General features: G+C 44.9%; 1 protein-coding gene across 4 annotated transcripts in view; it reads right to left on the bottom strand.

Moving 5' to 3' along the window:
• Nucleotides 1–6: 6 nt before the first annotated feature.
• Nucleotides 7–22,310, bottom strand: part of NSD3 (nuclear receptor binding SET domain protein 3) — a 32,301-nt gene continuing 9,997 nt past the window's right edge. The window contains exons 4-24 of one of the 4 annotated variants that reach the window (XM_082298166.1): nt 22,117–22,276; nt 21,550–21,704; nt 20,778–21,284; nt 19,872–19,998; nt 16,543–16,643; nt 14,113–14,158; nt 13,455–13,585; nt 12,781–12,909; nt 12,029–12,155; nt 11,439–11,636; nt 10,636–10,806; nt 7,977–8,126; nt 5,631–5,787; nt 4,868–5,070; nt 4,298–4,410; nt 3,580–3,849; nt 2,895–3,011; nt 2,655–2,796; nt 2,285–2,391; nt 1,765–1,969; nt 7–1,003 (exon numbers count right to left, since the gene is read on the bottom strand). In XM_082298166.1, the coding sequence (XP_082154292.1) occupies nt 762–1,003; nt 1,765–1,969; nt 2,285–2,391; nt 2,655–2,796; nt 2,895–3,011; nt 3,580–3,849; nt 4,298–4,410; nt 4,868–5,070; nt 5,631–5,787; nt 7,977–8,126; nt 10,636–10,806; nt 11,439–11,636; nt 12,029–12,155; nt 12,781–12,909; nt 13,455–13,585; nt 14,113–14,158; nt 16,543–16,643; nt 19,872–19,998; nt 20,778–21,284; nt 21,550–21,704; nt 22,117–22,276 (3,558 nt within the window). In that variant the 3' untranslated portion in view covers nt 7–761. Of the gene's footprint in view, nt 1,004–1,764; nt 1,970–2,284; nt 2,392–2,654; nt 2,797–2,894; nt 3,012–3,579; nt 3,850–4,297; nt 4,411–4,867; nt 5,071–5,630; nt 5,788–7,976; nt 8,127–10,635; nt 10,807–11,438; nt 11,637–12,028; nt 12,156–12,780; nt 12,910–13,454; nt 13,586–14,112; nt 14,159–16,542; nt 16,644–19,871; nt 19,999–20,777; nt 21,285–21,549; nt 21,705–22,116; nt 22,277–22,310 lie in introns of those variants that run through there. The other 3 variants (XM_082298167.1, XM_082298168.1, XM_082298169.1) reach the window with 3 other exon arrangements.

Raw genomic sequence — 22,310 nt, 5'->3', positions numbered from 1 at the left:
GATAAAGAAATGACCACTGTGCAATTAAACTCTGAATTTCCACCTGTGTGCAAACACCCAAGACAACTCTGGAGCAAGGAACCACCATTTCTTCCCCACTACCAGACCCTGTGCTACGAGCACTCCCCAGAAGTCACACACCTGATTTCTCACAGGAAAAGCTTCACAAAAATATTTGTAAGTAAACATGAGAGACAACCTACCTTCTCCAATGCCTTTAACAATAAGTACTGGAACAGAGGCATTTCAGAGTCACCTGGTCTGACACCCACACCTGTCTGTTTGGCATCTCAGTGTTACAGAGGAGAGAAGCTTTGCTCTTTCCATAAACTAGACACAAAAGTTACGTTGGCTTCGCTGTTTTGTTTTTAAAGACACGTTGACTGATCAAAGCCAGATCTTCAACACCCTTTCAAAATTAAATAAATAAATATGTGGCTATGCTTTGCTTTCTACACTCAAAGAACATTATTTTAAACAGAATATTCTTTTCACTGTCAAAAGGTTTACGGTTTTCTTCAAAGGCCAAGATGTTCCTGGTTTCCAACAGTAAGAGCTGCTGTAGCACATTCAAGGGTAAAAGAAAGACCAAACAATAAAAACCAAACACCACTGCCTGGTCCTTCTCACTCGGGTCAATGGTCCCGTTCCAGCTCACACGCGACAGCTCCGAGGACAAAGCCGAGTGTGGCATCACAATCTCTCTGAGTTCATCGCCTGCTGCCCCTCTTCTCCCCTCCCGCGTTTGTTTTTAACCAAATTCACTCCTTTGCCTCTTCCACAGCATTCTGTGCTTCCAATTTGCACTTGATCTTGCTCCAGTACTCGGGTGCCACGGGAGATTTGGGGTCGTGTGCGGAGCAGCAGAGGCGGCTGTCCAGCGCCGACGGCACCAGGGCTCCCTTCTCGTGATCCTTACAGAAGGAATGGGGGCAAAACTCACAGAAGGAAACGGCAGGATTGCTACAGATGTCGCACTGATGCCATGGACATTCCCACTTTCCTGAGGATGGGAGGAGAGAGAGAAAGGAAGCTGGAATTAGTGCACTTCGGAGACAGCACCAGCCTTTAACCCTCACTCTGTGTTGGAATTGCTCAGATGAATGCAAAGAAAGTTCAGAAAAATCAGCCCTTACTTCTGCTTCTCATGTACAAGAATCTGACTGAACACAGTTCTATTCTGCATTTTTTTAGGCCTCTCTTGGCCCAGAACATTACTGCATGCAAAATCAGAGCCTAAAATGGTCAGATCTACCCCTTCGGGCATCAAGGCACTGAATGTCCTAGCAAGACTGAGTTTTTTCCCCACCTTTTCCTGATTTGTGAGCATCTCACGTTGCCCTGGACACTGTGCTCCTCAGAGGGTACCTCCAAAGGAAGCTTCAGGTCAGCCCTACACATTCTGCTGGCTTTGCCAGTTTGAACTGTCATCTGACTTATGCTAGGATACCAAGATGATGCTCATGTTTCAATCAAAATAAGAGGAAGTTTGATTCAAGGAGAGGAACAAGAACAACATTAAAAAGTATGACAAAGCCTCTGCCCACTGGTTCTGTTTAGCAACAGCCACATGATATACTGCTAAAAGTGAGTGGTATTGCAAAAGCAAATTTGGTGCACTTAGTGCAAATGAACATTGCATTTAATGCATTTAATGTAAATGAACACTGTATTCTATGTACATGCATGCTGCATTTCAGCTCCAATGCTATCTTACAGCAGGAAGGAAAAGTTGAGCAGGAGGAGCCATGTGACTGCTCTTACCAAAAGGTGGTTGAGTCAGGTTAAGGCATAGGAGGTGGTATGCTTTGGGACAGTCCTTCTTATCACACATGACCAGCTCTCCCCCATCTCCACACTGGAAACAGTTATCTTCATGCATCTGCTTCTGTTCCGTTTTTATTTTCCGTTTCTTCTGCTTTAATTTTGCATTTTTCACCTTCTCTTCATTTGCTGTTGCAAATGCTGTCTAAGTAGGAGAAAATCACAACACAGAGTCACTTATAAACCCCTGGCACTAAAATCAATTTTGGGTTATTATTTGCATGAACTTTTCTTAAATGAGATCCATTTTAAATAGTTTTTAAGCTCTAAAAGCCAGAAATGCTCATTCAGGTGTTTCCCACCAGATACAACAGCATGGCAGGGCACACTTATCAAATCTTTTAGAGACTTTCAAGGGTAAAAGGTATCAGATAGGATAAAGAGGGAAATAAATCAAACCCCTCTTTGCCCTACAAAATTTCTGGATTTGGGAGGAGAAGCTTCAGTTTCATCCATGTACCTTCGGACGCACGCCCAGGAAGCCGCTGCAGTTTTCTGCTCCGCAGTGACACTCAGTCCTGCCATTGCCCAGGCAATCCAGATTGTAATTGAACGTTAACTCCATTCCTAAAATTTAAATAAAAACAATTCACCCAGATGGACACTGAGGGAAGACAGGCCTGTGACAATGACACTTCACCAGCATTTGTTACCATAAGACCCCTGCTAAAACTGGAACCTTAAGTATCATCTCCACTCCAGTGAATGACAAAGTTCCTAAACACTTCACTGGTATTAATAACTTCAAAGACAAAAAAACGTGATTCCAAGTGAGGATCTTGGCCATTGCAAGACAAAAGCAAACATGCCAAATAGTGCCATCCTTTTACCTGCAGGAATGTCACAAAGAGCAAACAGTCCAACTCTAATGTCACCATTCACTGTCCACTTCTGTGTTTCACAGTTTGGATTACAACTATGGTTCATAAAACGAGAGTAGTTCCCCTTTGGGCCAGCATCTATTATTCGGTCCTTCAAGGAAAAAGACAAAGATGTGTTTAGTACTTACAAAGCAAAGAGGTTTCCTGGTGATCAGTGACATTTGCTATCAAACAGGACATAATATTCACCTTGGTTACAGTTAGCATATAAAAATTGGTGACACTGTTCTCGTGAGCACGTTTGATCCGCAGCCGGCACTCCTCCTCGTCAATCAGCTCCCCAACATATTCATTCACAAATTCACCCTGCAAAGGAAAGGAGAACAAGTGTAAGGAATCTATGCATGCTAATCATGATGATAAAGGGAAGCAGCACAGAAAAAAGCATTTCTTATAAAAAAGGCTCTAATCATCACAAAAAGTGTTACACTTTACTGGTCTAGTAGGCACAATGTGAATACATGCACCACATACTTGCTGTCCAAGCAATAAACCCACACAGAATAAAAGGCAGCCCTGTTCCTGCATTCAATACACAAGACAGCTGTCAAGTCTGTAAAACCCTTTCAATTTTCCTGCTTTCTTTCAAAGAGGACAAGGTGACAATTTTAAATTTAATAAAATTAATGGCTAAACCCCATGTTTAAAAGCAGTCCTCTAGGCCAATAGTGTTTTCTAAGGAAAACCAGAAGAGCTGGGACGTGACCGACACCTCAATACAGGAGTCACCAATGCATTCATTGGGCATTGCTCTGAGCAGCCAGGCAGCTGCTGAGGGGTTAAAACACAGTTCATTCACTGGAGGTACAGAGTGCAATGTTTTCACCTAGACCCACCCTGACGGCTGTCACAGCCTTGTCCTGGCTCCCTCTACCTTTTTAATGCTCCTTTTGGTCCTGAGGCCCCACCCGCGGCGCTCCGTTTTGATGATCTCGGCGTCGGGGTAGAGCCTCTTGGTGAAGCATTGGTTCTGGCAGCGCTCCCCGGCTGGGCACACCTGGGGGTGGCACTCGTACTGCAGCATCCTGTTGAGGCACTCCGACTCCAGCCCGCACGGGTTCTCGTCCGACGGCTTGCAGTTACACCGGGGAATCTCGGACAGGTCGGCCACCTGGATCTGAACCTTCCCGATAACCTTGTTGGACTGGGGAACAAAGGGGTGAACAAAGGATGAAGACAATGCACCGGGAACACAGAGTCAACAACTGACATGAAAAGGCAAAACCAAAAAATATTATTTTATCCTGTGTTTTACCGTACTATACAATAGAACACGAGATTCGTGAGAAGAACAGCAAAATGATTTGCATGAATTTCTTTAAGCTTCCATTGTTGAAAACCTTGGTGTAAGTACATAACTTACAATCACAAAACAGCTTGGGTTGGAAGGGACCTTGAAGACCATCCAGTCCCAACCCCTTCCATGGGCAGGGACACCTTCCACTAGACCAGGTAGCTCCAATCCCCATCCAACCCATCCTTGAACACTGCCAGGGACTGGGCAGTCACACCTTCTCTAGGCATCCTTACTCACGCACAGGGCAACTTCCTCATACATAGAATGAAAATAAAAAAGAAAGAGGCCAACTCACTTTAATGTGTTTATAGGGTGGAGGTTTCCTTGAATTCCTTTCAATTTCCAATGCCTCTTTGCTTTCTCTTTGTGCTTTCAGCTCCTGGAAACGCTTTGCTGCTTCTTCAAGTGCTGTGCAAAGAATTCAGAACAGAAAGCAATCAGCCCCAGCTGCTGCTAATCAAACATGTACATGTACATGTATCTATTTAAATTTATTTTTCTTAAGGCTAGGAACAGAACTCTATTATCAAACAGACAAGCTAAAAATCAGTTATGCAATTTATCATGAATTTATCATCAGGTACTTTCAGCAGGTACCAAGATACTGAACAATGATCCCATGCAGCAGAGCCCAATCTTAACATTTCCCCCGTTTGTGGAAGCACTGAACTGGCCCACAACAACACACAATGAGTAGGCACTTAAACACATTTTTATCTCCAGTCAAGGGATCAACACAATGCTTGGAGTTCACGTGAACACAGAACACTAGTCACATAATATTCCCATGCAGGTTAAGTGGTGATGGAGACACAAACACGTGGAATTTTTGTCATAAACCACTATAAACTTTGTTTGATTTTACCTTTCTTGAAGGTCTTGTTAATACTAGTTTGCCCCTCAGCAAAGCTTTTATCTCCTTCAACATAAGGGAAAACTCTGCCCTGGTGTACCCAATAGTAGTCATGTGAACCAAAGAAAAATACTGGGAAGTCCCCGATATCATGTTTGAGGCCCTGTATGTTGAGAGGCACAGACCTGGGATTGCAGATCTCTGCTGGCCACCACCTGCAGAGTAGGAGAAAAAAGAAGAATATAAGTTCCCTAAACCAGAGCTTCCCAGTTTCCCTAATGGGATTGAGAAATAAAAGCCAGTTTTCCTTTCTTAAGGAAATGAATTCCTTTCTCACGTAGCCAAGGCTCCCGCTGGCAATACCTGGGAAGCTCCATGTAAAACACGAGCAAAGCTCTCACTCCAAATTTTGGAAAAGCCTTCTAAGAATATCCGTGGCCTGAGAGTGGGTTTCTAGGATCACCTGTGAACACCTTTATTGCTGCAGCTGACTAAAGCAAACACCAGCAAGGACAGCTGGGCTCTGAGCCAGCCCCTCCTTTCCCACATCGTGATCACCCTGTGCAGAGCAAAGGTGTGTGCAATCCAGAGCCCAGCACTGCCTGGGAAAAGCAGGAGCGCTGCATTTCAAGGGTGACATCCGTGCCTGACACCAAGCAGAGGAATTATTGTATTTCTAACTCTTGTTCATGATGACTGAGCTGCTTTATCTTCCTGCAATTCCAGAGTACATTAAAACATCCAAAGCATTAAAACCCCCAAAAGGTGAACTTGCCTGTAATTCCCAAGCTTGACCCAAACGATCTGCTTGTACCGCAGCTTCTTGCCAGCTTTACAGTCATTGCAATTCCAGCATCCCTCAGGCATTTCTATGCTGAGACACTCGGGGTGGAAGGAAGCTGGGCAGGACTCACAGCACAACAGTTTGCCACCTTGAAACAAAGAAGCCCGCCTTGGTTTGTAGAAGCCAGGATTTGCTCCCCCCATGCACAGCAATCAACATTCATTTAAAATCATCCACTCGAGATTCCCACTGCCCCACAGAAAAATGGCAAAAGAAAGGGATCAAGTCAAACTTAACAATGTTGGTTAAAAAGGACTGTGCAGTGCTTAATCTAAGTTGGGACTCTTAACTGCATCAGACAAAAAAGCAGCTGAGGACTTAAACACGAGGTGAGTTGGCAGGAGCAGCACCATTCCCGAGGGAAGCACTGCAGCTGGGAACAGTGCTGCCAGCTTTTAGTTCTTTGGTGATGGCCAAAGCAACCACAAAACTCCGCATTTTTAAAGAATCCTTTTTCAATCAACATTGCTCTGACTGAATCCCCAGCAATCATTAGCGAGCACCAACCCCACAGCCTATAGGTTGATCAATACTTTTCTGCTGCAAGGACAGGAAAAAGAATTGTAGTGTGTTTATTCCACAAAAAGTTTACCAGGATAAGCCCAGTACGTAAAGCAGAATGAGACACACATGAGTTGTCCCTATCCCGACAATTCCTGGTGCACAGAGGGAACCTCAGCACTGGGCTTCACATGAATTTCTGAAGTTTACACTTATTTGGGCAGAAGTTGTTTTGGTTGGCTCACATTTTGGACAATCTATTACACGTGGAGAGCCACAGCACAGCTCTAAGCCACCCTCAGCAAAGCAGCTCATATAAGATGACTTGATACATTACACATACTGTAATATTTTACACATGTAGGTATATAAAATAGATATATATGTTCTTATATGTGTATATATATTTAAAAATTAACAAGATTTTGTGTCCCAGATGGAAAATCTGGGAGAGACTTGAGAGTATTCAAACCAATTTTCAATCACAGTATCAAAAGAAGTGTGAATAATCACTTTCAAACCTTTATCAGAAAATCTTGTCCACCTATAGACTTCCCAGAATATCATTGCATTGATTGTTGCATGTTACAATGAGCATTCCTTAAACAATCCAGTTGCATGACCAACACTGTATTTCCTCTGCTAAAACCAGTAAAATACAGTCATATGGATCCTCCAGAGCTCCCCAAACCCATAATGAAATTTTAAAGTATTTTTTGCAAATGTAATTTCAGAGGAAATACAGACAAATTACTGAAACGTTATCCAAGATGAGAAAATGCCAAGAGATGCAAAAATCAAACAAAATCAAACACAAAACTGTCAATGCTAAGCAAGAAAAAACCCAACATTGCTCTCAGGATGCATTAGGCAGATATGGCTCAAGCTAAGCACAGGGCTCAAAATAATTCTTGTTTTCAGGAATTACAGGACTACTGCAAGCCATCGATGTCACAACGCTCAAAGCGACCTAACTTGGGCTGGGCAATGGGGCACCGGCTCTGAACGCTCCTGGGGAACCAAATTTCTGTGGGGAATGAAATATTACATCTGAGCATTGCACACAGACAGCAGGAATCGCCCCAGGAGGGATCTGGGGAGGCTCAGCCCCCCTCGGCAGCAGGAAGTGACCCCTGTCCGGAGCTGCGGGGTCCCTGCGGGGTCGGAGCCCAGCTGTGGCAAGGACCCATCCCGACGGGAGGGGATGGGGATGGGGCACTGCTGTCTCAGTGGTGGAGGTGGGACACAAGGCCCAGGGACTAGTGGGGACACACAGAGGCCAAACCTCACTGCTTTCCCCCTCTGGCACCCTCCAGAAGGACACGGCACCCACCCTCGTCCAGCCCCAAATGCCCTCTCTTCTCTCAGGATCCGCACAAGATCCAAAGCAGCACATCCCCCTCTGCTTCCAATCAGTTTAAGAAGTGGTTTTACATCATCCAGGTAAATACTGAACTGCAACAATATTGAGATCCATCTGCTTCCTCTTCACATTGCTGTGCAAACAGCTCCCCGAACCTGGAACAGCCCAGGCCAGGTAGAGAGTGACCAAATCTCTTCCAAGGAGAATTTAGTGACAGCAATTATTTTAAGCCCTTTTATATAAAAAAAAAAAAAAAAAATTGCCAACAACACGAACACAGGCTCACAATAACCATGAGTGAAGGTCACTGAAAGCAGTCAGTGTGGGGACAAGCAGACATTTCTCCGTTGATTTAGAGAGAAAAAATAGAAAAAGCGAAAGTAAATTAAAGAGAAAGAAACTATTTTGGTTACCTTTCTCACATTTCTTTTTGGAAGCTGACGAAGGAGGAGGAATCATAGGTAATTTCATCAACTCAGCACGATTTGACTCATTCAGTAGGTAGTGGGACTTATAGGCATAGGAACTGAACAGGGGGTCTGAATGGTCCTGCACTACCAGCCCTATACGAAACAAACAGAAAGAGATGAGTTGCAATGAAACTACCCATGATTCCGTGAAGGAAAAATCAAATAAACCCAATGAACACTTCTAATGCGTTATGTGGGAATGAAAAAAGGATAAAATGAAGAAAAAGGAAAGTCTGACAAAGTTTCTGCACTAACAAAGAGGTTGTGCTGGAGAGACTCAAACTTATCTAGAACATCTTGCAATGAAATAAGCTGCTTCTAAGTGGAATTTCAATTGGCTTTTTACCCTTCATTTGTAGACAAGCACAAGAAAAGCAAAAAAGTTTGAATCAGTGGGATCCCCTCTCCTTCCCACAGGGCAAAAGGAATCTCCTCTGCAGACCCGGGGTGATGGTCACTGCAGCAGGGTCGTGCTCTGAGCCGGGGCTACAGACAGAACGGACGCTGGGAATGAGAACTCACCGTCCCACTCACTGCAAATCTACCCCTGAGATCTTGCCTACAGAAGTGTTTTGCCTCTATAGTTGTGCTGGAAAGCAAGGAGGGGTCAGTGTTCTGCAAGGCACCAAGGGGGAAGCACAGATGCAGGTTCTGCCCTAGGCCATGGTGGCAAAGCTCCCCCACCCAGCCCTCCCAGGGCTGCTCCAGAACAGTCCAGAACTCTGTTCCCTACATAACTCCATTCCAAACCAGGCCTTGGCAATTCTCTGTCCTGCACCAAGAAGAGCTTTTCCTCATTACTCCAGAGAGCCAGGCAGCCCAGGTGAGAGCCCAGAGCTGCGGAGCAGAAGCGCTTGGCCAGTAACTCATGGGAAGAGCAGAGCAACTAAGCCCCAAAGAAACAGGAAAGATGAGCTACCAAGAGAGCCCCCAGTTCTCTCCCTGAGGGACACAGCTGAGGGCTGTAGAGAAGCTCTTGGATGGTGCTAAAACACTGCTGTAAGAAGACTGAGATCAGCCCATCTGGACACACATCCCTGGGAGGATTCCTAGAACAAGGGAACCTACACATGGAATCAGGTGAACTGTAACAGGTTGACTGGAGGGTACTGCAGGGTGGTGAACAAGAAGCCTTTAAATATCTCACATTTCAAGTACCTCACTGTAAGCAAGTTTGTATATTTTGTAGATTATCTCTCATCTACATTTCTCACTTCAGTAACTGCATCTAAGTATGAAGTCTCTGCTTCTGATAGCGACTAACACTAATTAAATAACCATTCTCATAGAAGTGCCCGAGGATTTCTAAAGCATTCAGTTCCCCATTTCTTTCTGAGCAGGTGCTCAGTGCTCCAGCCCCAGGTACTGTCCTCAGCACTCTGGCTCCCAATTCCAGCCAGGCCTGGCAGAAACAAGGCCCACAAGAATGTTCTAGATGAACAAGTCCAGAGTTGCTCCAAGACACGAAGAATTCAAGCAGTGGCAGTGGTTTGTAACTGTTCAAGTTCTCCTAATTAAGATCTGGGGAATACGCAGGACAGGGAATTCCATCTGCCAGGGCTCAAGAGGTTATTTAGATTGCCAGGAGAAAATACAGACTTGTGCAGTTTCATCTCTGATGGAGCCAGATTCAGGTATAAAGAGAATTACTAAAGAAATGTAAAATGGAAAAAAAAAGCATGAAAATTTCCTTCTGCATTTCTTGCCATTCTGAGATCTGTAATTATTACTCTGCTCTTGCCAAGTCAAGGCAAACTAAACTTCCACCTGAATGAACACCAAGTGAAAACAAAACTTCAGGATCCAGTTCACTTTCATTTCCCTATTAGTGACTCACAGAACTGCTGAAGAGAACACATCCAGTATAAACTGCTGGGATTCTGTAGAAGCTACATATTAATGTTATTCCAATGCCTAAGAATAATGGTACTTTTGAATCTTGAGACCAAAGCAGCTGCTGCACCGACATTTTTTTAAGCTGCTCTCTGGCAGAACCCTGGTGACTGACGAGCCATAAAAGTAACAAGTGGGGAAAAAAAAAGTTTAAAAGAAAAAGAAAAAAAAGAGAACTTTGACGTATGGAAAAGCCCAGCATGAAACCTGCTCATACAGTACTGCTAAAGGTTTTCTTTCAAAGTTCTCAAATGTGATGGCAATTATAAACTGAGTTTTTCTAGTTCATGAATAAATCCCACCTTTTAGCCTTAAAACTTAAACAGTTTTAAGTTTGTAGTAGTGGAAGAATCCCCATATAAGTCTGCTTAATACAGTGATTAATAACACAGCAGCCATTCTCAGCACACAAAGGCTGGAATTGGGGGATTGGGATCTGTTTTCCCTACTGGCAGAACAAGCCAGCCTGAGTGCCTATTGCTGCTTCTGGCTATTAAATGTTATGGACCAACACAGCAAGTAGAATCTCATGAGGACTGCTGACCAAAATAAAATAAAATAAAATTAAATTAAATTAGATAAAAAATCCCAGGCAGCATTTAATCCCAGCAAGCCCTAAGGGAGGAGGTCCTCATGAAACACTATTTTTATCACTAAACTGCACAAGTGACAACAGAACTACAAAACAGGGAAAAACCAAGTGTCTCACCTCTTGCACAAACGAAACAAAAGCCTACATTTACAGCAGATGAGGAGTGAGTCCTTTTGGAATGGTTACTACAGATGAGGATGTGGGATGACACAAACAAGCTTCCTGCAGCGATGCAGCCGTCTCCCGAGTGATAGGCAACGGGGCAGCGCAGACATCTCGCCATGCGACCTGCTCAACAGAACACAGCGAAAGGCACACGTCACCCAGGGGCACAGCATCATTTGGGTTGGAAAAGACCTCCAAGATCATCGAGGACAACCAATGCTCGGGTCAGGATAGGGCAGACTTCCCCAGAGGCAAAGGCAAGGCTGGGTCTATCCCAATGGCAGTACTGGGTTAAGAAAAGAAACACCTACATCTTTTTTCTAAGGAAAGTTTCACAAATATTACCCCTTAACTTTCACTTTAAAATTGTTAAGAAAAATTTCCATTCTGCAGTCTATTTGTTTGGTTTAAACATTTTGGTTCATTTCTAGAAGAGAACTTCATTTCTTTTTCCTTGAAAAATAATTGTTCACAAGGCCATTACAAACTATCTTTAAAACCTGGCCTCATACTATGAACCCTTGGCTTCCACTAAACCCAGCACCAAGAGCTGACCAGGTGTGTGGATCCAGGTACACTGCACAGTGTCAAGGTGCCAACTGCTTCCCACCCATGAGATATTTCAGCTGACGACCTCACTGAGGAGGAAACCCTCGTTCTTTGCTGCGTAGTGTGTTACAGAGAGTGGAACTGGATGAATTGTTACTGTGATGATGCCGTTGAGCCTCCTCCCTGCTCAGAGCAGCTGCCCTCACCTTTGCTGGCTTTATGCATGTCCTTGTCCATGGAGCAGGCAGTGCAGCAGTGCTGCGGGCAGCGGAAGCCCCGGGACTCGAACAGGGCCGTGGCAAACTTGCGCACACAGGCCTCGTGGTAGAACTTCCCGCAGGTGCTGACGGAGCAGCGCTTCACATCTTTGCCAGGGAGCTTGCAGGAAAAGCACGTGTGCTCTCCTTGTAAAAGAAGGAATAAGGAATCCCGATCGTAAAAGCCAACTCTGAGATACAGATATTGTCCAAACAAATTCTGAAGCCAACAGACTGCGAGCAATACAGGATCCTTCCCATCCAACAGGCACGCTGGTTACTGTGATCCACAATAACATTGGAGCTGTTGCTCACATAAAAATCTCTTATTCCAAGTAAAACCCTAAGCAGTTCATTACTTTTTTTCTTATGAGGCACTTGCTAAATGGAAAAGGAGAATTTAGTCTCAGAGGTTAAAAAAGTAGTGGAATAACCCCAACTTACTCACAAACTCTTGGAAAGCACCATCTGACCAGAATGTGGCTCCTGAGCAAAGGGGGAAATCCCTCCCAGTTTTCCAGGCACAGGAACACACTCACCATTCTTACACTCGGTGCAGATGAACTTTTCCTCAGGCATGGCCTTCAGGCCGAGACACTCCAGGTGGAACACGCTGCAGCACTCGCCCTCGCAGGCCAGCAGCGACTCGCCAGTGCTCTCGCAGATCTGCAACAGGCAGAGGGCTCAGCAGGGAACGGGGCACCCCAAAATGCCAGTGACTGCCAGGTGGTAACAAGAGGAACTGCCTGGAATTGCTTCAGAATTAGGGTAAGGCAAGAGAACTGAACCTGGCAAGTCTCCGGGCCGAAGACAACCCCAGCACTCCCCGCACCCTGCTCTGGGGTACCAGTGTGAGCCAGGACAGAGCCAGGAAAGGCACTACAGCATCCACCTGCACTCCTCCATTTCTCAGGGAACAAGCTGCTCTTGCTCTTCAGGTCCTTTCCATCAACCAGGAAACTGGCCAGAAGATTCCAGGATTTTTTTTTTTCCAAAATACTGAAAAATTCTCACTCTGCCCTATCCCGATCAACCATCTGGAATATTCAAATGGAGCAGAAAATGGCATTTATTTTTCTACTGATGCTGGCAGGTATAGATTAGACACCACCTTCCAGCTGCTGAGCTTTCTGGCCTGCAGGAGGGCTTAGGAATCATTTAACATGAATCATTTCCAGAGCATAAAAACTCCTAAAAGATTGGGTATTTTATCTGAGAGGTCAAATTAAGAGAACTAACAGAAACAGGGGATAGATATTTAGTATCCATCACTTCAGGTATCACCAGTTACCTGACAAACAGTGTCTTTTTTACTTGTTCCAGTTCCTCTCCTGGACAGGCTGGAGTCCACCGACTGCACATCCGAGGCATCGGCGTCGGCAGTGGCTGAGGGGCTGTCTGAACGCTTCCCAAAACTGCCCTACAAACAGGAAAAATCCACGGCACTCAAACCAGACAATTCCAAAGGACAACCACACTGGGAAAAGTATTTCTGTCACTGTTGATCAAAAGACCATTTGGTAGGTCAAGAGACACAAAGGTCCTCCTGGAAAGGTGCTGAACTTCACTGGGATGACACAAGTGCTGCCTTCTTGATATATTTCACCTGCACAAGCCAAACACCATAAGGAGCTCTCTTACTTTTCCAGACACTTCTTGGAGTTACACCAGATACAGCAGCATTTCCCAATTCTCCAAAAATTTCAAATCTTCCACAGAGCAAACCATGATCTAAACCAATGCTTTGCCAGACAAAGTAGCAGGAAAATTTGTAAGTAAACATTGTATTTGCGTAACAAACCCATGGAGGGGATTAGAAGGAAAAAGACTGGACTTTAGGTTTTCAGACAATAAAAGACTCAAAATGTGTAGAAAAGCGTTCATATATTTAGCAATAATCAACTGAAAAGCATCTTGTACACTGACAGCTTAATCAGGTCCCTGTGAGAACCAACACACCTTTACCTGTAAATCATTGAGTCCTCTGGAATCAGAGTCAGATGTGTCCCTGTAGGCTGAGCTGGTCAGTTCCATGTCCGTGGATGCACGACTTCTCTTCTTTAAGGGTTTACAGGAGTCTGAAATCTCACTGGCACCTTAACACAACATGCTAAAATTAGCTTTAATATATGTTCTCAACTTTTTGCTTAAAATTAATAGAGGAAAGAAAGATGAGAGCCTGGATTATATTATCTGCCTTAATTTTCAGTTTGCAGTTTTGTTACTAGTTGAATTCTCCCTGAAACTCATTAACTGAAAACCAGCTTAGGCAGAGTTTTTGACAAACTTCTTAACATGGCAACACAGTGCAGGAAGGTAATTAATTGTCTCTAAGGGAGGATAAGTCCTTAGGAGATTTCCTCGTCATCATCCATCTTTAACTTTGGCTAAGCAGAGACTTGTAAGAAATGCCCAGAAGGACTTAGCTGCTTACAGCATACGAACAAACACCATCCTTGCCTCAGCAATGTACAAGGACCAGAACCCCAAACACAGCCCGTCCCCAGGCAAGTCCAGCTTAGCCCCACAGGGCACCAACACTGTGGCTCACATGGAACAAAGCTGCTGCCCAAGGGTGATGAGCCACCAAGCTCAGTTGAGTTCACTTTCACCTGCCACTCACCTTTCTGCAACCCCGTCTTCACTGCTGCCAGTGGAACCGTTTCAACCTGTTTGAAAGGAAAATCCACAGTTAACACCAGAGGAAAGTTTCTCCCTAGTACCAAAAAGCAAACAGGTCAGTTCAAGGGGTTAGAATTCGGGCGGGAGCTGCCATCCCCTCCTCAGCCCAAGCCCCCGCATCCCGCTGGCTTCACTCCTGCCTACGCTGGTGCCCGGAGCCGTGGCAGCCACGGGGCACCAGCCGGGTCCTTGCACTCTCTCCCTGTGGGCATGAAGGTGACGGGAGCGCTGCATCCGTGTCCAGCAGGCAGGAGCGGGGGCCTTTGGGCAGCCACCCCTGATGCTGTGCAAACCCCACACCTGTGTGAGCACACGTTCCCCTGGGCAGGGGTGACACTGGGCTAGTGAGACACACTGCGGGGCCACTCGGGTGCTCCCAGCAGCATTCCCTGGAGCTCCTGGAGCCCTTCCTCCCCGTCTAGAGCTCTGCACGGGCCCCCCCGGGTGCCGTGGTGCAGGGCTCTACACAGCTGGAACTCGAGGGCACAGGCACTTCAGCAGACAAAGGTACAAGCTTACAATCTTGCAAAAGCACTTCCAGTCCTTGACCCTATGGAGAAGTTTAGGAACTGTTCTGCCAACATACATGGAAGATGTGGGAATTTGGTGACAGGGTAATATTTACAGAAGAAAGCTGTTGCCTAACATCCTGTTTTTAAGGTTAAGAATTACAAGTTATTTCTTTGCAATGTGGTTACATATGCATGGAGAAACACATTTAGTAAATATTTAAGGATTATTCTATAATTTTTTTAAAAAATATTTTATTTTGTTGTACAATAGGTAAAAACATACAGTAGAAGGATTTGTATAGGATACATTTTGTAATACAAATATAAAATCTAAACAATCACTTTTATTTCTCCACTAGTCACTGTAACAGTAGCATCAACATTTTGTTTTTCCCATTAATTGTACTCGTTCCAGTTATAATTTTATACCAAGTTGTTGCAGACTAACTGGGGAATCAAGAAAACTTGACTTTGGGTAACAAATATTGTTGCATAATTGTAAGAAGTTAGTAAGATTTTTTTTTTTTTAAATATAACTTAATACATTCAAGGTTTTGAGCATTACAGTGCCCCTGGGTTTCACTCTCGTCAGATACTTCTCCTGAGAAAAGCACTTTAATTAATGTCCACAGACTGAGTCAGCCAGGTAAGAGAAGCACATGAAGCTACCTGGCATCCATGAAGTTCATCTTGTTGGTTCTTATACCTTTGTTAAATTAAGAAACCTTTACAAACATAAAATAACTCTTTTGAACAGGGGAGGCTGCAACACCTCATGCCAAGAGGCTCCACGGACCACATCGGGTGTCACACACCCAATATTTAAAACGCTTTAAAGTTTCAGCAAGAAACTGCCTCGAGCTGGAGCACCCCTCTGCTGCACAGCAGTGCAGAAATGCTGCAGCATCAAAGGAAAAATAAGGAAAAAACACCCAGAAAAAGGAAGTGGGTTCACTTTCAGTCTCTGAAGTGAAGGAAGTGCAAAACAAAGCGCAAAGGGCAAAGAATAAATTAAAGAGATAAAAATATTTTTTCCCCTTCCCATATAAATCTTCATCCTGACTGTCCCTCTTTAAAAATTCTCATTGGGAAAAGCTAAACTATGAAACATTTATATAAAATTCTCAGCTTTCAGACAGAGGCCCTTGAAGGAAAAATCAACCATGCAAGGAGAAGAACCAACAACTTTGACAAACTTGTTAAAAGTGTATGCAGGTTTTAATATTTCTGTCCATCCACTGCACTCTGCTACTCATTTCCATGCAGAAATTTCTTATCATTAATTTTTTTTTAAAGCAACAACATTTGTCTATCTGACATCCAGATTAAAGGAATGCCCTGTACACGTTAGAACTATTTCAGGAAAAAATGGTATATCCCAGAACTGTTTTGCTGATGTCTGCCAACATGAAAGTCTGACTATTCATCTTTAAGTGAAATCATCCTTGAAGTCCATTTTCAGAAGTGGTCAAATTAATCACTCTAACTTCATTTGAAAAACAAAACCTCAACACAAACCAGCAGCTAAATCAAGAGCCAAAGGAAGGAACCTGGTGGCAATTCCATCCAAGAGAAATCACTGAAACAAACCCATTTTGCTCAGAACAGAAATCTCAAAGGAAACATGGCAGGTTCATTAGGAGTCATCCATCACTGCGTTCCCACTTCCATAGCCTGACTGATACTGAGAAGATGCCAGTAGCAGAGTCACAGCAATGGCATTGACAGGGGGATTTCATGGAGGATAGTCCAAACCGAAACCCGATGGGGAAAAATGGAGAAAAATAAAAAGGCACCAATATAAGCCACAACATTTATGAATACGATATATTTTAACTCTCTACATGGAGGAAGCCAACCTGCTCCTTTTTGATCTTCTTCTTTGGCACAACTTCGGTGGATTTCTCAGACTCGGAGCGGGTTCGAATCGATCTTCTCTGTTGCTTCTTTTCTACAGAACCTGAAGAAGGAAAAAGGTTTCCATTACATGATTCCTTGTATTTCTGAGGAACACCAAGATGTGCAACACCAAACCAACAGGTAAAGGAATGAAACCAAGACTTTGTCCTCTTTTGAATGTTTTATTTTTAAATTCAGTTCCAAGCTATTGACCAGCTGGTGCTGTGGCTGCAGACACACATTCTGATTCCAGAGACAGATCAGCTTCAGAAAACAGACACCAGGAACAGAGTGGAACAAAAGGCTGGACCTCAGCTTAGGGCAAACAGATTTCCACAATCCATAATACACCTCTCAGGCACAGTCTTCACTTGGTTAATTTTGAACCAAACAGTCCATCTTTGGTGTTTTGGGAAGGTAGCCACAACCAACTCCTTGAACAAAAACAAACTAGAAATTTCGGATGCAAAGCACAGCTTCAGGATCTCCCCCAAAACACCAGTTCTGTGCCCCCCTCTGTGGGGTGACGGCCTCTGTCACACAACTACAGCCAGCCCCCCGCTGCACCACCTGCAGCCACACCAGACCTCAATGCTCACCTGAAGGTTTCAAGGTGAAGAAAAACCTCAGTGCAAACAGAAGCATCGACCACGATGTGTTATCGTCATTAATGAATGTGAAAAACAAGTTTTTAAAGTATTACCATACAAAACAAACTCAGATTAATGAAGGATATTGTGACATTTCAACAGAAGAAGAGGGAGCTACTGGGTTTTTGGCAACTAAGGCTGGCAAAATCAAAAGACCTTTCTGTGCTCCAGCACCTCCCAAACAGGCATATCGAGAACCATGGACACGATACTCAACACCATGGGCAGCTGTTGGAACAAGCACACACTCAGAGCTGACAGGAAACTGGCACCCAAGGATTTACAAACACCTGCTGGGAAGCATTATTCTGGGTTTTCAGTCTGGGAGGTTTCACCTAAGAAGACACAACTGTGAAATACTTTGTTTTCTTCCAAGCAAAACTGCAAACATTTGGGAGCTGACTGTGCCAGCCAGATGTACTGTTAGGAGCTGTAAACCTGCCTGGTCTTGTCAGGAGATCACGTATCTAGAGACACACACACAGGCTTGAACCAGACTGAAACACAGCCTTGCAAAGGACTTTGGAGAAAAAAATTAAAATTCCTCTTGATCCATTGGATGAGCATTTTTCCCATGGCTGCATGGCTCAGGAGTGTCTCAGTAACTGAACTATCCAGCTGGAAAAGTTATCATGTTACAATAATTGGATTTCTGAGGGGAAAAAATTGTTGTTCTTCAAGGGAAAAAACTTTTACAGCACATTAATTAATGAATAATAGCAGTTAGTTATTAATAATTTAGAAGTTAATGACTCAGGTCAACATCCATCATGTCCATCCACGTGTAACTTCTGGTTCCAATAGGCCCCATCCCTTGAGGGACTCCCACAGCTGCAGTGGGTCTCCACATCAGAGCTGGGCAACATCTTTTGTCACTTTGCTGTGTGACCAAAATCCCCTGAAGCAGCTTCAGGTAAATTTGAGCAGATGTGACCAACAGTTACTTTAACCAAGAATGGATTTTCTCCTTGTGCTGCCCTGCTGAAGGAAATAAGATCAAGCCCTGGATCAGAGAACTCCAGAACTGGAGTGCCTAATGTTGGCTGACGGCAACACTGATCACTGCAACGGGCAGTTCTCCTCTTCCCGCTCTCCAAGGATCCAGTCATCACCTTCACAATGCTCCTATCCTATCTTCAGGCATATTTTCATCCAAAGTTTTCAGGACAGATGTTGGACCAGCCCTCCACCTTGCTGGAGATAAGTCCTAGTTCAGTGTCTGCAGACCAGAGGCACCAGGGATTCTCAGGGCTGCTCTTGCAGTAGCAGATTTCAAACAGAATTATCTTCCCGGCATTATTGAATTCTGTGAATCTAACTGCAGGTTATCAATAAGGACTCCCAGACTCAGCCTGGGAAATACTTTACCGTAAAGGGATTCTGAAGTTCCGGTGACCTTACATTTGAAAAAAGGACTTGGCAGTTATGTACCACAAGAGGGGACCAATAACTGGACTTTGGAAATGGCTTTGAGAGTGACTGTTTGGAGCGTGCACTGCAGGAAAGCTCAGGCACTTACAGGGTGTTAGCAGGTGGAGTGTTACGTATCCAAAAAGCCTAAGAAAACGAAAAAAGAGAGGCTCAGAATTCTCACCCCCTACGTCTTGAGGAGCCATAGGGAAGCTGAAGCCTTTAGACCCCAGGTGAGAGAAGCAGAACAGCGATGGCCTCTCCTGCTGCAAGGCAATTCAAGTATCCACAGCAACCACAGCTGGAAAGAACCACCACTGCCAACAGCAGGGGAAACCTCATTCACACCAGGAAATCTGAAGTACCTGGCCTGTGTGCTGCAGTCCCAAACACGCTCCATAAACCAGCGTATCAAATAACCCTGCCTAAACACTGCACACGGACAGAACCTGAAATGCGTTTGCAGAGGACTCATGGATGCTGACCACTGAGATTTCTGACTCTGGTTCTCATTCATTTCATGTTTGGAAAGGGAGAAATAATCAAACAGATGGATAGTTAAAGCAGAAGTGACGCCTGGCAACATTATGAGATTCAAATAGCTCATTCAAGGTTTTCCCATTTCAGGCCCAGGTTCCCTTATTTGCTTCAGTGGTTCTTTTCCCTCAGACCTGATACTTCAAAACTCACTGCTTTATGATGCGGCCCCTGAGACAGCTTCAGAAGGCAAGCACCACCTCCCTTGGTCGATGAAGTTAGTTAAAGTGGTTTTTTTAAAATCCCTGTTCTTTAACAGGCCATGCAAGAACGCAACAACAAAGCCTAGGGAGTTTCCATCCTGAATCAGACATTCCCTACTGAAATGTGCCACTTCCTGACTCTTTTCCTTTCATGACAGTTCTTGTATTTTAGCCATGGCAATACCTTGCTAACACACATCCACTGTGTTGTCTTCTAAACCAACTTGCTGTCTGCTCTGCACAGGACATCACCCCTCGAGTATATGTTGACTCAGGCTGCAAGATGCAGAGGCCAAACCACCAATCCCACCCCACAGCCATGCTGTGTATGTTGGCTCAGCATGTGTAACATTAGCCATGCTCACTATAATTATTATGTAAACAGAAAGATGTTAATAATAATTTTTAAGTAATGAGAAAATGCTGGGTTTGGTATTTGAATTTTCATGCTGAGGGCTCAGGTTCAGACCAGGAGTGCAGTTTCCCTACCTGCTGCCCCAGAAGTTGTCTCAGGAGAGGACACGTTTTGCACCACTGCTTTTTCACTTCTCTGAGCTGATGAAGAATTAAGTTTCTCTTGTCCTTTGATGCTTATTTCTGTTTTGTTACCAACTCCCTTAAAAAGAAAAAAGGAAAAGATTGTCTTCCCCTGATATAAATGTGTGTTGCTACCAGGTAATAAACCTGCCCCTGAATCTCAGAACAGAAACAATCAATGCTCTCCAACCCAACACATAAACAGGATTAATCTACTATGGAGTTACTTCCCTGCAGAACTTTCCACCCCTTTCGATCTCCCTTTACACACAAGGAAAAAACAATTCCAGTGACTTTTCTAAACATTACCTTCTCTATAGGGCTTAGGATGAAATAAACACTCTCCAGGTAGAGAGGCAGAAGAAGGAGGCTGAGAAATAGTCCTAAGCCTTTTCCTTACACTGACTGTGGGAAGCTGCTGTGCACCTGAAGGAAGCTCAGAGGCAGAACTCAATTTAAAAGTCTGTTACACAAAATGTAATTATTACTTTTTAGTACATTATTAACAATTTTGTCATCTGTTTCCCACAAAACCACTGATTTTATCACGAATTTTTGGATTATTTCAACTAGGAAGCTGAAGTTAAAACAGCTTTAATATTTTTAATGTGTTACAAACAAAAATATGGCCACCTGTAGGGAGCTGCTCTGCCACCAGCAAAACAGCTACTGCCAGAGCTGCACTGAAAGTGGGGTTCAGTGCACTGAAAGGTTCTGTTGTCACAGCTGTCTGTTAATCTCTCCAATGAAAGGAACATGGATGGTGTGAAAGCTTGGTGGACAGAGTTCAAGCTCCCCAGTAAGGCAGGCTCGGGATAACTCAAGAGCAAAAGAGGGGTCACTGTGCCAAGCACGTACCTTGGTGGAATAAACAAACTGATCGATGAGTTTTCCATCCCCAGCAGCATTCTGAAGGGCAAAAACCTGTTCAATTTTAACAACTGGAGACATGTTACACTTTTGCAGATCCAAGTTGTGCATGGTTATCGAAGCTGGTAGGGACTTCCTAGCTGCAGCTGTTTTCCATGCGATTTTCACGGGCGGTGCCTCCTCCTCCTCCACGCTGGACTGCCTCCGCTGGCCCTGCCTCCGCGCCTCGGCGCTGGAAGGTGACGACCCTGCCGCCACGCTGGCGTGTTCCGGCTGCGCGTTCGGCACCGGCTTCGGCCGGCGGTTCTTCTTGGCCTCCGATTTGGAAGCAGCAGTCTTTTTGGCTTTGGCCAAAGCCTCCTCTGGCTCTTGGTCTACGTAAATGAAGGTGTACTGTTCTATCCTCTCTTCCCGGGTCATTTTCAGCGCCTTCTCGGCGTGGGCAATGCCAATGTCCCACTGGGCTCGCTCCCTCTGCGGCCGGGGCTTGCGAATCTTAAGGGACAAAGACAAGCAGTTGAAGACACTGAAGATTTTGCCACTACAGCACTTAAAACACAATCCTGAGGGTCTCTACATCTCTCAGGCAGCAGATTGAAGTCTGCTCTCCATTTACAGGGTATTTTTGACACTGAATGTGGACACTGAATTCCCTGCCAGCAAGATGCAGCCAGTCCTTCTCAGGGTAAAGCCCTGCAGAGTTCCAGACCAGCCCCAGAGCATCTCCCTTACAGAGATGATCCCCCCAGTGCCCCTGTACCTTCTGTTTTTCGGAGTGGTTGCTGGCTTGCTTGGCTGCCTCAGCCAGTAACTGCTCATATTGTTTGTGCCCTTGGTACTCCCGAACGCGCTTCTCGTGCACCCAGGCCCGCTCCGGCTGGTTGCTGAAGAACTGGACGTGGTATTCCCGGGCACCTGAAAGGGAGAACACCAGTCAGCAGTTGTATCAACACTGCTCTGCCTGTTCAGCTTACGCTTTCCTCCTCCCCAACGCTCCATTCCTGCAAGTGGAGGTACCTGGCTCAAGTGCAGAAATACAACAGGCCAGATCCAGAACAGTTTAACATGGAAGCTCAGTACACCCTGCCCACACTGAACACTCTCACACTGACTTGAGAAAAGCAGAAACGCCTGTGCACAAGCCCATTCCCACAGTCCCACCTGCAGAGGTCACGTACCAGGTACTAGTTCTGTGCGAGTCAGGACTGTCCTGTTCAGCACACACACAGCAGAATTCACACCGCAAAGGCAGCTCAGAACTAAGATATTTTTAATAAACGAACATCTACAGACACCTGACACCCTGGCAAAGAGCTTCCTCCCTCACCTCTTGTATTAATTTTGGTATGCACGTCAAGCTGTGGATCACACGACACCATGCAAGGCCACCACGGGTACGTCCCCACCTTGGACCAAACGAGATCCCCAACCTGGAACTTGACGTCGTGGGTGACCTGCGTTGGAAGGGATGGCAAGAGCTGCTGGACCTGCAAAGGAAACACCAGATTAAAGCCACAGGAG

This window comes from Coloeus monedula (assembly GCF_965178545.1).
Source record: "Coloeus monedula genome assembly, chromosome: 28".
NCBI classification, from domain to species: domain Eukaryota; kingdom Metazoa; phylum Chordata; class Aves; order Passeriformes; family Corvidae; genus Coloeus; species Coloeus monedula.
The sequence above is the reverse complement of the archived record's forward strand: the minus strand, read 5'-3'. Positions and strand labels throughout refer to the sequence as shown.